This window comes from Molossus molossus, unplaced genomic scaffold (assembly GCF_014108415.1).
Source record: "Molossus molossus isolate mMolMol1 unplaced genomic scaffold, mMolMol1.p scaffold_m16_p_3, whole genome shotgun sequence".
NCBI lineage: Eukaryota > Metazoa > Chordata > Mammalia > Chiroptera > Molossidae > Molossus > Molossus molossus.
The window spans coordinates 92723168-92736630 of record NW_023425366.1 but is presented as its reverse complement, the minus strand read 5'-3'; the positions used below and the strand labels follow the sequence as shown (position 1 = coordinate 92736630).

Sequence of the window (13463 nt, the reverse complement as noted above, 5' to 3'; positions counted from 1 at the left end):
AACATTTTTCTCTTCCTTTCCCATTTAGCTTCTTAAATCCAACTTCAATGACCATGTATTTCAGTAACTACTGTGTTCAAGTACATTGCTGAAAAGAACAGTTCGAAATTCCTTCCTACATATTTTTTGCTTGATCTGTTTTGTAAACTATAGTCATGTCTTGGAACATCTTAAGTAACCTATATTTAGAAGGCTTATTCCTTCAATAAAAATGAATAATTTGAAAATCCATGCAGATGTGACATACTTAATACTTCCTTCACATAAGGTAAAGCAGTCTTAGGCAGGCCACCATTGAAACAGATTTGAAATGTCCATGGTAATTAATCACACAGGTATGGATCACATTCAGTATTTAGTGTATGACCAAGCTAATAAGTAAAAAACAAAGTTAAAAAGACAAACAAAACAAAGTTCAAGTTACAAATCAATACATTAAAAAGCTTCTGCTGTTTATTTACTTTTGGACAAATACTGGGAGCCATCAGTAGAAACCTATTTGAATTTTAATCACTATTCTTAAAATAGCCTAAGAATTCTTAGAACACAAACTAAATTTGGATGCATGTGTAATAAATAGTTTAACAATTTATGTGTCTCATTAGGATCTTTTATGGAATGTTTTGAAACCAGTCATAATTCACAGCAAAGATAAATAGGAAAAAACAAACAAACTCTTGAATGGCATGTTATAATGACCTGGACAAAATTGATTATCAACTAGTTATAATTAGCACATGGAACAGATTAAGAAATTAACTCCTCTGCTAGATACTTTTAAGTATTTTGTCAGATATGAGAAAATTCTAACCGTTTCTATCAATCGCATTCATTTCCCCATATTCAGTTTTATTTAAAACAAGAAAACAGGTCTTTCCAGATTTTCATGTTTATCAGTGCAAAGTAAAACAAAGCAATTCAGTAGAAATGGTTTATTACAATTATTTAGGAGTTCAGTCCTTCCTAAATGAACTAAAAAATGTCCAAATCATGAGAGTGGTCAACCTCGATGGCCTCCTCTGCATCCAGCTTGGTCTCTCCATGTCCCTCCTGTGATTCGTCGAGAGAGGCCAGGGCCTCATTTGTGTCACTTGCAAAAGTTTCTCGTGATGTATCATCATCTTCTTGAAAATTCAGACTTTTAATAGCTTGTTTCATCTTCTTCCCCAACAGTTGTGTTCTCCTCTTCCTAGCAGCTTTTTTATTTTCATATTCCTTTTGATTTTCAATGTAGAAAATGTCCTACAATCAAGAAACAATTTTAGTAAATAAGAACTACCATTTATTAAAAGGTTGTTATAAGACAAACCCTTTACATTATCTCCATTTCTCACAAAAAACAAACCATTATTATTAGACTCAGACACAGAGTGCAAGACAGTAAATAAGTCCCCACTGCAAAAGGGGATGAAGCCATGATGCAAACTCGACCTAGTGATAGGTCTAGGGCCCATGCGTATTATATTGTAACACATTATGTCTACAGGTAAAGTTTTCTAAATGGAAAGATACAGCAGGCAAACCATGTTGTTTCGATTTAAATGAAATACTGTATAATTACCAGAAGACTTTAGAATGAAGATTTACTTTGAAATACCATCATAACCATGTGCTGAAAAACAAAGTTATTCTTGAATTGTGCGATTAAGTATGATAATGTAATCTACACAATGCAAGAACAGTTCCATAACTTAAAAACATGACTGCAGCTCTGGCCGGTGTGGCTCAGCTGGTTAGAGTGTCATCCCGTGTACTGAAAGATTGTGGGTTCGATTCCTGGTCAGGGCACATACGGAAGGCAACCCATCAATGTTCTCTCTCACACTGATGTTTCTCTCTCTCCCTTCTCCTCGCTCTAAAAATCAACGCGCATATCCTCAGGTGAGGATTAAAATAAATAAATATACAAATACATAAAATAAATAAAATAAAAAACACTACTGTAATTCACATGAGACAATGTAAGTCTTTGTCAAAAACTTTTATCACAAGGCATAAAGATAACAGTCAGCCCTGGAATACATTCCAGGATGCCAGAAAAAGGATTTTATAGCATAAAAATATGAGATTCTTTTAGTATAGGGTTTCTCAACATTGGCACTACTGAAATTTTGAGCTGGATAATCCTTTGCTGTGGCAGTCTGCTGTGTGTATTATAGAATGTTTAGCAGCACACCCAACTTTGTATTTTCTTTCTTTCTTAAAGAATAGTTTATTGATTTTTTTTTTAGAGAGGATGGGAGAAGAGAAAAACATTGATGTGAGAACTAACTCCATGGGGGACTGAGCCCAAAATCCAGACATGTCCCCTGACCAGGATCAAACCAACAACCTTTCAGTGCATGGAAGATGCCGAACCAACTGGGCCACATTGGCCAGAGCTGACGTGTTTTCTAAAACAAACCCTTAAAGTACTAGGTCACATACAAAACAAAATCAAATGGAAGAAAGGAAACCAAGCCCACTCAGTTTAGTTCTGGCTCCCAAAGTTTGCAGACTGATTGTTAGCAACATACCGATTAAAAGAATAATTATTGTATCATCTTGATGGCATATGAAATTACCCACAGTAAAATTCTATTTGCCTTCAGGTTTTTCCCTCTAATAACAAAGATACTCAATCCATGAACATACAGAAAATATGGTAAAAAAAAACCACAACACAACACCAGAAAATCTTTTTTTTTTTTTTTTTTTTTATCCTCACCCGAGGATATTTTTCCATTTTTTGTACAGATAGAGTGGGAGGGAGAGAGAGGAAGGGAGAGACAGACAGAAACATCGACGTGAAGGGACACATCGAGTGGCTGCCACCCGCACGACCAACCAGGGCTGGGGTCAAACTGCAACCGAAGTACGTGCCCTTAGCGGGAACCGAACCCGGGTCTCTCCAGACCGCAGGCCGACGCTCTAACCGCTGAGCCAAACTGGCCAGGGCAACACCAGAAAATCTTAAAAGCCAAACATTTATAATCCCTCACAACAGACCAAATCATTGGTATCATTTTGATGTTTACATATCAATCTATTGTCCTATGCCTCTTTTTCTTTATAAATTTGTATTTTGCCTCTTACAAAAACTCAGTATTACTGTGCATTTTTTCATTTCCTTACAATTGCTTCACAAAAATAACAATGTCCCTATAAGTCAACATTCCACTATTAGATATTCCAAATATTTCTAGTGTTTGTTATTACAATGCATTGTTTCTGGTAGTTTAACATAAAAACCTAACATTAAAATCCCCTTCTTGCCCACCCAGTGTGGCTCAGTGGTTGAGCGTCGACCCATGCACCAAGAGGTCGCTGGTTTGATTCCGGTGAAGGCACATGCCGGGGTATTGGGCTTGATCCCCAGTACAGGGGCGTACAGGAGGCAGCTGACTGATGTTTCTCTCTCTTTCTCCTCCCTTCCCCCCCTCTCTAAAAATCAATAAAAAAATATTTTAAAAAAATATCCCCTTCTCCACAGTGAGTTAGAATTGAATTTCAAAGGCATATGAGTCAGTGAAAACAACACAGGTTTGAAACCAGTGTTCGGTGTGATCCCAGGCACATAATTTTTATTCCTCTTCATTTGCACAACAGGGTAACACCCACTTTGATTGCCTGTGGTAAAGATAAAGTTATATAAATATTTGGCCCAATGCCAGGTTAAGGGTCAATAAATGCTATTTTCTTCTCTTGCTTCTGGAAATTGTTTGCCCAAGGTTTAGTTACTTACAAAAAGCTTTTATAGCAGTTAAATAGGCAGAGCACATATTAAAGTTCCCACTTCATAGATGAGAAAACAGAGGCCAAGGGAGAGGAGGTGATCTTCTCATGGTCCATATAACCATAAATGGCAAATTTAAGATTAAAACACAGATTTTGAATCTTAAGAGAATTCTATTCATCACATCATGCTATTTCTCTAAATACACTAACATTTTGCTATCTAATGAAAGCCCAAAAATGTTCCTTCTAAGTACACACTATTTATCAGGGGCTATACTGGGAGAAGTGGGAGAACATTAAGGTATAAACTGTTCTACCACTCAACAGCTGTGCTCCTAAGAAAATTCACATTACAAATTTATGTTGTCAAAATAATTGTTCCAATAAGGCCAAAAAGCAGTTACTGAGTAGAGATTTCAAATGTGCAACAACAGTAACATTTCCTGTAGCAATTTCAATAACAGATCTTTATTTATTTATTTTTTTGTTCAGATAGAGTGGGAGGGGGGGAGAGAGAGAGAGAGAGAGAAACATCGACGTGAAAGGGACACATCAAGTGGCTGCCACCCACACAACCCAACCAGGGCCGGGGACAAAATGCAACAGAGATACGTGCCCTTAGCGGGAACCGAACCCGGGTCTCTCTGGACCACAGGCTGACGCTCCAACCGCTGAGCCAAACTGGCCAGGGCCAGTAACAGATCTTTAAAATGTGACTCTGAAGTGAACAGAAAACATAAGGAGAAAAACCATAACATGTAACAGATGCAAAATATGTCCGTTCACATCAGCTCAAGAAAAATGGCTTTTGTTACATCATTAGTATTATAATTAGTATGGTTAAAACATATTCCTATTACTTTTATCACCCACCGTAATAACAAAGAGAATACACTTCTTTTTTTTTGTATCCTCACCCGAGGACATTTTTGCATTTATCTTCAGATAAAGTGGGAGGGAGAGAGAGAGAGAGAAACGTCGACGTGAGAGAGACACATCGAGTGGTTACCACCCACACTACCCCAACCAGGGCTGCGGTCAAACTGCAACCGAGGTACGTGCTCTTAGTGGGAACCGAACCTGGGACTCTCTGATCTGTGGGCCAACACTCTAACCGCTGAGCCAAACCGGCCAGGGCGCAACACTTTTCAAATATAGCAGCTGTAAGAAGTTAGATTCTTGATTATATCTGCTAAATGAAAATCATGTTCCTTCATTAACAAATTAAAAGAGGTCAAATTCTGAGTGAGGAAACACCCACATTATAGAATTCTCATATAAGATATTCTAGTAACACAAAAATGATGAAGAATACTGAAGTGCTTAGCTTCTAGCTGATAAGAAATACTGGAGGTAGAGGGATGAACAAAAGAAACCCACGAAGAAACAATCACCAGAATGTAGTCCATTCTTTAAGACAATCACTTAGGACTCTTCAAAAGGTGTAAATCATGGAGGAAAATGTGGGACTAGTAAGATCAAAAGAGAGATAACAAATGGAACATGGAAATCTGGACAGGATCCTGTTTGAGAGGAGAAAAGGGTTGAAAATAGATTCTTGGGACAATTCAGGATCCTGGAGTAAAGTCTAGAAACTGGATGATTTTGTTTTTATTTCTCTTAGGTATGGCTATGTAGGGTATTGTCCTTATTACTCAGAGAGGTTTGTTGAAATAATTAGGGATGAGTGTCATGATGTTACTTATTTCCAAACGGTACCAAAAATAAAAATAAAAAAAGTACAGTCAAGTAAGAATGTTAAAGTATCAATAACCCCTGAATCTCGGTGCAGGATATATGGGTACTCATCCTATTCTTTCACTTATTCTGCATGTTTAAAGTTTTCAATAATAAAAGTTGCAGGAGGGTAGAGAAATAATTAGTGCTAAGAAACCAGGAAAAGCTGCCATGAGAGAAACCTCGCTGTGGCTCTGCAGGGAGGAAAAGGGGCAGAGCTCTACAGAGGACGGGTCTCACCTGCGATGAGACTCTGACAACACTGGCCAATTTAAGGCAGAGCAGGTGATAAAAATTAGTAGAAGATGAAGCTAGATGCTGAGTGGAAGTCAAATTAGTATTGATCTTAAAAATTAAGAACATTATCTGATTTACCTTAATTTGTTCCTCACTGATACTAGGAGTGTTTTTCAGGAGATTTAGAAAAACTCCACCTGGTGTTCTTCTTCGACTACCATTCTACAAAAAGAAACAGAAAAATTACACTGGACGATTCTTCCCACAAATGGCCAAAGTAGCTTTTATACAGAGATGTGCCTAAGGTAATAAGGTCTCCCCTGATCACTCCAGGTTAACGGCAATGCCCTCCTCTTCTATTTGACCTATTTCTTTTCCCATAGCACTTATCACTTTGAAGATATTCTACTGTTTCTTTACAGACTGTCTCCCTCCCACCCCCACTACAACATAATCTTCCTGTGTCTAAAACAGTGCCTGGCAAACAGGGATAAAAAGGAAAAAATGCATCAAAGAAAGTGAATTTGGACTTCCACCATACCAACATTCAGTACACTTGCATTAGCTCACTGGAATATAGTTTTATTACATTACTATAGAATTAAACATTGATGAACATATAACTTTGTGCTCAACTAACTGAAAATCAAAGTACTTTATTCAACTTTTTAAAAAAATATGTTTTTATTGCCAGGCCGGTGTGGCTCAGCGGTTGAGCGTTGACCAGTGCACCAAGAGGTCACTGGTTTGATTCCTGGTCAGGACACATGCCAGGTTTGGGCCTGATCCCCAGTAGGGGGCATGCAGGAGGCGGCCAATTGGTGTTCTCTCTCATCCATATTTCTGTCTCTCTCCCCATCTCCCTTCCTCTCTAAATCAATGAAGGAAAAAAAAAATTAAAAAAAAAAAAAAAAGGAAGCTATTCACATTTCATCCTCACCAGGAGATGAAAGCTGAATTAAATGAGATCTGCAGAATCATTCTATGGGATAAACTGCTGCTGTCTGGGATCTGGCCCCCACCACAGGCGAGCTCTTGCTGCCATTCTGAAAACGTTACATGTTTCTCAACCTAGTTTTCCATTGTTTCCCCCACCGCAGGAGCCTTTAGACATTTTTTTTCCTATTCACCCCCACCATCCATGAAATTTTAATACTTACAGATATACTATATATCTATTGTGCTTTTTACAGAAGAGTATTTTTCCCCAAGAACCAATTTTTTTCCCCCCAAGAACCAATTTTTAAGGATGAATGAGTTAAACGAAAAGTAACACTTCTGTTCACCACTGCTAACTAAGTACTGGGCATTATGATAAGCGCTTTCCATGCATCATCTCATCTAGTCCTCACAACACGAGATTAACTGCCATTTTACAGCTGAGGAGACCGAGGCTCTGAGAAATCAAATAATTTAGCTAAATCTCACACCTAATACGTTGCAGACCCAGAACTCAAAACAAGGATCCCCTAACTCCAAAACCCATATTCTTAAATCTGAGCTTCCAGGTGAGTGTGTGGTATGCACACTATCAGGCTACAATTTACATGTTTTTTTCTACACAAAGCATTAAAATAGACAATACTTACTTTTTCATTCAGTCTCCATTGTTAATAAAGATTTAAAAAATATCAAACTAATAATTTATGGCAAATTTATGATCCAACAATCAGAGACAAGTTTATTTTGTAAAAAAAAAAAAAAAAAAAAATCACATGAAGCACAATTTAAAAGGGAAACAATAGTCTTACCATTATAAAAAGGCCACCATTTTGTTCAACTTCAGCAGTTTCCATCAGAAGTTCAATTGCCTTTTTGTTCCCGATTATACTCACTATTCGGGCTATCAGATCTTTCTTTGGTTCCTGCAACCTGATAAGGATCAAAAAAAGTAATATTAACCTCTTTATTTGTTGTATAAAATTGAAGAAATCTTCCTTAGTCTCCAGTTTAGTCTTCAACCAGAATTAATTGCTTTTCCAATTCTTCAATATTTAACCTTAAATCAGTGACATGGAAACATTCCTATCTTGGGTCACCCAAGGAGTGGTAACCTCAAGGTTCCCGTTCAAGTCTCCATACTGGCCTCTTCACTTTGCTTTATTGGATTATGGCGGATTTCAAAGTAAATGTGCACATACACTGAGGGGAACGCAAGCCTAAAGCAAAAAACAGAACCAGTCCACTCCATCAAAACAAGTAACACGTACTGGCTTTCCATTATTAAGCCTGGAAGTTAGCTCCCTTAAGTAGGAGATATCTGGGAGCTTTAAAGTGGATAGGATTTTCCCTCAAAGGCTCCCCACTTCAGAACAAAGGATATAGCTAATATTCACTAATGGCTTATTATAGGATAAACACAATCCTAAGTACTTTATATGCTTTATCTCAGTTAATTCTCTTAACAACCTTATGAAATAGGCATTACTACTTTCACTGTCACCCAGAAGTAAAAACACCAGGAGCCTAAGGAACACTTGTAAGGAAAGAGCCCACACTCCAGAGTAGGAGGATTGATACTTACAGAAGTCTTACCAGTTCCCTAACTAGACCTGGCTTCTTTTGTTTCTTCTCAAAAGATGGCAGTGCAAAGAGCACTAGATTAGGCACAAAGGGACCAGAGTTTAATTCCAGGTCTGACACTTACAAAATTTGTGACTTTGGGCAAGCCACAAAACTACTGGGCCTCAGTTTCCATATTCTATAAAGTGAAGGCTTTGGTTTACACAATCTCAGCTTCTTTCCAGCACTGAACTTCCAAACTACCTCAGTAGTTTAAAAATCCAGTACTAGTGTTAACAGGCTTGCCTGGAAAGTAAATACTTGTGTTCCTACTAGCTATATTACTCTTGATCCATATTTGTTTTCAAATCTGTGACATTGTTCATTAGTGATTCAGAACTAATGAAATGTGGCCCAGCTGGTGTGGCTCAGTGGTTGAGTGTCCACCCATGCACCAAGAGGTCGCCAGTTTTATTCCCGGTCAGGACACATGCCCAGATTGTGGGCCAAATCCCCAGTGGGGGGTATGCAGGAGGCGGCCAATCAATGTTCTTTCTCATCAATGTTTCTCTCTCTCTCTTTCTCTGTAAAAATCAATGAAGAAAAAACATTATAAAATTAAAAATACATGAAATGTTAATTTACATCAAGCAATTCTACTCTGAGGTATTTGTAACTACAGAAAGTAGATTAGCAGTTATCTGGAGATGGGAACAGGAGTTACCTTAAAATGGGCATATCGGTACAAGGAATCTTATGGGGTAATAGAAACATTTTAAAACTGGTTTATGGGCCCTGGTCAGTTTGGCTCAGCGGTTAGAGTGTCGGCCTGCGGTCCAGAGGACCCGGGTTCGGTTCCCACTAAGGGTATGTACTTTGGTTGCAGTTCGTCCCCGGCCCTGGTTGAGTTGTGTGGGTAGCAGCCACTCGATGTGTCCATTTCACGTCGATGTTTCTCTCTCTCTCTCTCTCTCTTCCTCTCTCTCCCTCCCACTCTAACAAAAAATGGAAAAATGTCCTCAGGTGAGGATGAAAAAAAATAAATGGTTTATAGCCCAGCCGGTGTGGCTCAGTGGTTTGAGTGTTCTCCCATGGACTGTGAATCCCCATGCGATTCCCGGTCAGGGCATGCCCAGGTCATGGGCTCCATCCCTAGTAAGGGGTGTGCAGGAGGCAGCTGATCAATGTTTTTCTCTCACATCGATGGTTCTCTCTCTCTCTTCCTTCCTCTCTCTGTAAAAAATCAGTAAAAACATTTTTTTTTAAAAAAGTGGTTTATGGTGAGGGCTGTATAACTGATAAATTTATAGAAATATCAACATTTGAAATGGATAAATTTTACCATATGTATAATATGCCTCAATCAAGTAACAAAAAATCGTAAATGCTTGAAAACACTCAAAAACACCCCACATAATTTAAAAAGATATGTTTTTATCTAAAGAGCCGTAGAGCAGTAAATGGAAAGAGTTGCTTAAAAGTTCATAAATGTTGTCCAGCCAGTGTGGCTCAGTGGTTAAGCATCGACTCATGCACCAAGAGGTCATTGGTTCAATTCCTGGTCAGGGCACATGCCTAGGTTGTGGGCCAAATCCCCAGTGGGGGGCATGCAGGAGGTGGACAGTCTATGTTCTCTCTCATTGACGTTTCTATCTCTCTCTTCCTCTCCCTTCCTCTCTCTCAAAATTAATAAAGAAAAGTTCAGCCCTGGCCGGTTTGGCTCAGCGGTTAGAGCGTCGGCCTGCGGTCCTGAGAGACCCGGGTTTGGTTCCTGCTAAGGGCACGTACCTCGGTTGCAGTTTGTCCCCGGCCCTGGTTGGTTGTGCGGGTGGCAGCCGCTCGATGTGTTCCTTTCACATCGATGTTTCTCTCTCTCTGTTCTGCTCTCTCTCTCCCACTCTACCTGAACAAAAAATGGAAAAATGTCCTCGGGTGAGGATAAAAAAAAAAAAAAGTTCATAAATGTTTACAGAATTATTCTATTAACCTTTCCAAATTTAATAAAATCCAAATATAGTCATAGAATTCGTTCCTTAAATGTAAAAAAATAGTATAAAGGAACACTATCATTAATGTGTTTGGAATCTATTTTACTTCCTACAAATGGAAGATAATTGATAGTTGGTCAAGATCTCGTTTGTAGGAAAAATTTAAATGCTCACCTGAAAGTAATTTCATCAGCCACCTTCTCCTGAGAATCATCCTCTGTGATCTCATACCGGCCTTTATAGTTCATTTCTAGTCTGTCCCCTAGTCTGTCTTTGACAGGTCGTTTCCGTTTGAGATGACCTTGCCCGTTTTCCTCTTCTTTTGAGCCTATTTTCTTGCCACCTTGCATGTATTCATCTAACTCTTTGTCTAATTCTGCTGTCTGTTCTTGAGCCGCCTTCTTAAGTTTCTTTGCAAGCAAATAATTGTAGGCCTCGCATTGTCTGCTTTTGTCAATAGTGCCTTCCATTTCCAATATACCAAGATCATCAGCCACTGCATCTTGAGTCTGCTCCTGCAGCACAGCACCCCAGATGTTGTTAACCTTCTTCCCTCCAGCAAAAGGCAGTTTCTGGCTGCTCTGGCCAAACTGAAAAGGCTCTGGTTTGGGAGGGGGGTTGAAACATTTCTGTCGCTTGCGTTTCCAAAGAGAGCTATCATCATCTGAATCAGAAAAACTCTCTTCACTTGAGTCCACACCTTTAACAGTCCGATAATGTGACACTGGTGCACAGGCTGCTGCAGTGCCCTGGAAGGGCCTCACTGCACTGTCCCCTCCTAGTGCTTTCTGCAAGAGAAAGGAAATAAATCAATTCCACAAAACACATCAACTCCACCCACCATGTGCCAAGAAAAAAATTATTTAGGGACTCAGCTGTATCATTTTGAAGCAGAACTGATCTTCAAAAATATCTCTGAAACCAGTTCAGTCCCTACTTTTCTCAAGGTCCACATGGAATTTCCAATTTTAAAGGCACACATTTTCATTTCTAGAGCTAATGCAGAACTTAGTTTCAAGGCCTCCTTCTACAAAATTACAAGCCTTGCCCAGCCAGTGTGGCTCAGTGGTTGAGCATCGACCCATGCACCAAGGTTGCCAGTTCTATTCCAGGTCAGGGCACATGCCCAGGTTGTGGGCCAAATCCCCAGTGGGTGGCATGAATGGTCTCTCTTATCAATGTCTCTATCTCTCTCTCCTTCTCCTTTTCTCTCTCTCTGAAATCAATAAAGGGGAGGGGGGAGCGAGGTTTAATTACCAGCCTTTCATTCTCACCTTTAGAAGATTTTCAGTCTTTTCAGTTATTGTCAGAAGTTTAAAAATGACATACACACTAACCATTACTGATAGTTTAAACAGAATTTGTTTTCTTTCTTTACAAAAATGCCTTTCAGTCATTTAAACATATTAACTTCCTTTCCAGGGTTTTGTGCCTAGTCTGCTTTCAGATTACATAATAAACTATGGGTAGGAATCCCTGACACATTACTTTTAAAAATACAGAGCCCATGGCATAAAGTTTACCAAGTCAGGGGTCAATATATGTGAAACAACCAGAAAGAGACTGCGAAACAAAATAACTTGGTGTCATTTATATGCAAAAGAACCACCTTTGCTTTTTGTCCTGAAGAGTTATTTGTTGAGCTATTACGTGCTAAAAATGCGGGTGGGGGTGATTAAGTCAATTAGGTAGTCTTCCTATCCTTTCTACTGAATTTTTTAGAGACAGGAAGGGAGAGGGAGAAACAGCCATCAGCTGCCTACCGGGGATCAGCCCACAACCTGGGCATGTGCCGGCCGGAATCCAACCAGGGCCCTCGTGTGTGGGCGGAGGCTCAACCAACCGAGCCACGCCGGCCAGGGCAGTCTTATCTTCAAATAACGGCAGCGAACACTCCTCACGGCGTAGGCTCCGCCGAATCCTTACAACCGCGCCATCAGTGGCGTCCCACTACCATTATTAGTCCACAGAGCGGTGCGTTCGGCTCAACAACATGCCCCGGGCCACACCGTGATCGCACCAAGATCCCAAGCGGGCACCCAGGCTCTTTCCGAGGGCCTGCTCCTCCGGGTGAAGACAAACTCCCACTTAGAAACACTAACAAAAAGGAGCGCCACGCCAGGCCGGTGTGGGCCAGTGGCTGAGCGTGGACCCAGGCACCAAGAGGCTGCTGGTTCCATTCCGGGCCAGGGCACGTGCCCAGGTTGTGGGCCCGGTCCCCAGTCGGGGGCGTGCAGGAGGCGGCCCACCAATGATCTCGCTCACTGATGTTTCCATCTCTCTTCCCCTCTCTCTCTCTAAAAGAAAAAAAACTTAAAAATAAAATTTAAAAAAATCAATAAAGAAAAAAATTAAACGAAAAAAACAAAAAACAGCGCCACAAATCTGGGTCGGATGGGAACGTGTAAGACCAGCCAGGCCCCTGAGCAGGTGATGAACTTCAAGCCCAACCCTCAGTCTCAGGCAGCCGCGAACTCCAGACGCTCCTTCGGCCGGTGTCCCCTCCGGGACGTCCCCGCGGCGCCGCAGTGGGGAGCTCGGTATATTGACAAGGGAAGAACGGCGGGTATCAAACGGCCCCCGGGAGGCCGCTAGCCCCGCGGGCCCCCGCGCTGCGAGATGCCGGGTTAGGGAGCGCGGGGCCCGCACCCCGCCGCCCCGCCAGCGCCGCCCCGCAGCCCGGGCCCCGCACCAACCGTCAGCCCTCAACGCTCACCGGCACCTGCAGCGGCCTGTCGCTCGGTGCGACCACCATGTCGGAATCCGAGTCGGAAAGCTGTCCATCTTCCATGTCGCCGGCCTCCTGCGCCATGTTCCCGGGGCGCGGCGAGTCAGGAGAGCACTTCCGGCGCGGCGGCGGGAAAGTCCGGCGGCGGCAGCGTCTCGGGCGCCCCCGCGAGGGGCTGCTCGCGCCGGGCGGCGTGGGGGCGGGTCCTCCGCGACCGGTCGGCCCGCTGGCTGCGGACCGCTCCCGCGCACTGCGCCGGGAACGTGTGCCCGCTGCTCCCCCCCACCGTGGCGCTCTCCTCCCGACCGGGTGTTCGTGCAAACCTGTTTGTGCACGGACGGCGGCCATCGGGGATTCCTCCTTGGCCTCCCCTCACCTGGACGTCCCGGCCGGACGTCTGGCGTCCGTTCTTGCTCCTACGCGATCTTCGGGGAGCTTCCTGGGAAGCCATGCCGGGGTCCCTGCCCGGCGCAGACCGCCCGGGGGCCCGCCCACAGCAAGGCCCGCGCGCGCTGCACGCCGCCAGGGCCGCTGGCCCGCGCCGGTGCCCCTCC

At 42.2% G+C, this 13463-nt stretch overlaps 1 protein-coding gene across 1 annotated transcript; it reads right to left on the bottom strand.

Annotated features, from left to right (window-relative positions):
- Positions 1 to 873: 873 nt before the first annotated feature.
- On the bottom strand, positions 874 to 13001 carry PHAX (phosphorylated adaptor for RNA export). Its single transcript, XM_036279422.1, has 5 exons — positions 12898 to 13001; positions 10356 to 10969; positions 7443 to 7563; positions 5830 to 5913; positions 874 to 1242 (listed from the first exon to the last, which is right to left on the bottom strand). Exons 1-5 carry the CDS (start codon positions 12991 to 12993, stop codon positions 973 to 975), a joined length of 1185 nt encoding a protein of 394 aa, XP_036135315.1. The 5' UTR covers positions 12994 to 13001; the 3' UTR covers positions 874 to 972.
- Between the last annotated feature and the right edge of the window lie 462 nt (positions 13002 to 13463).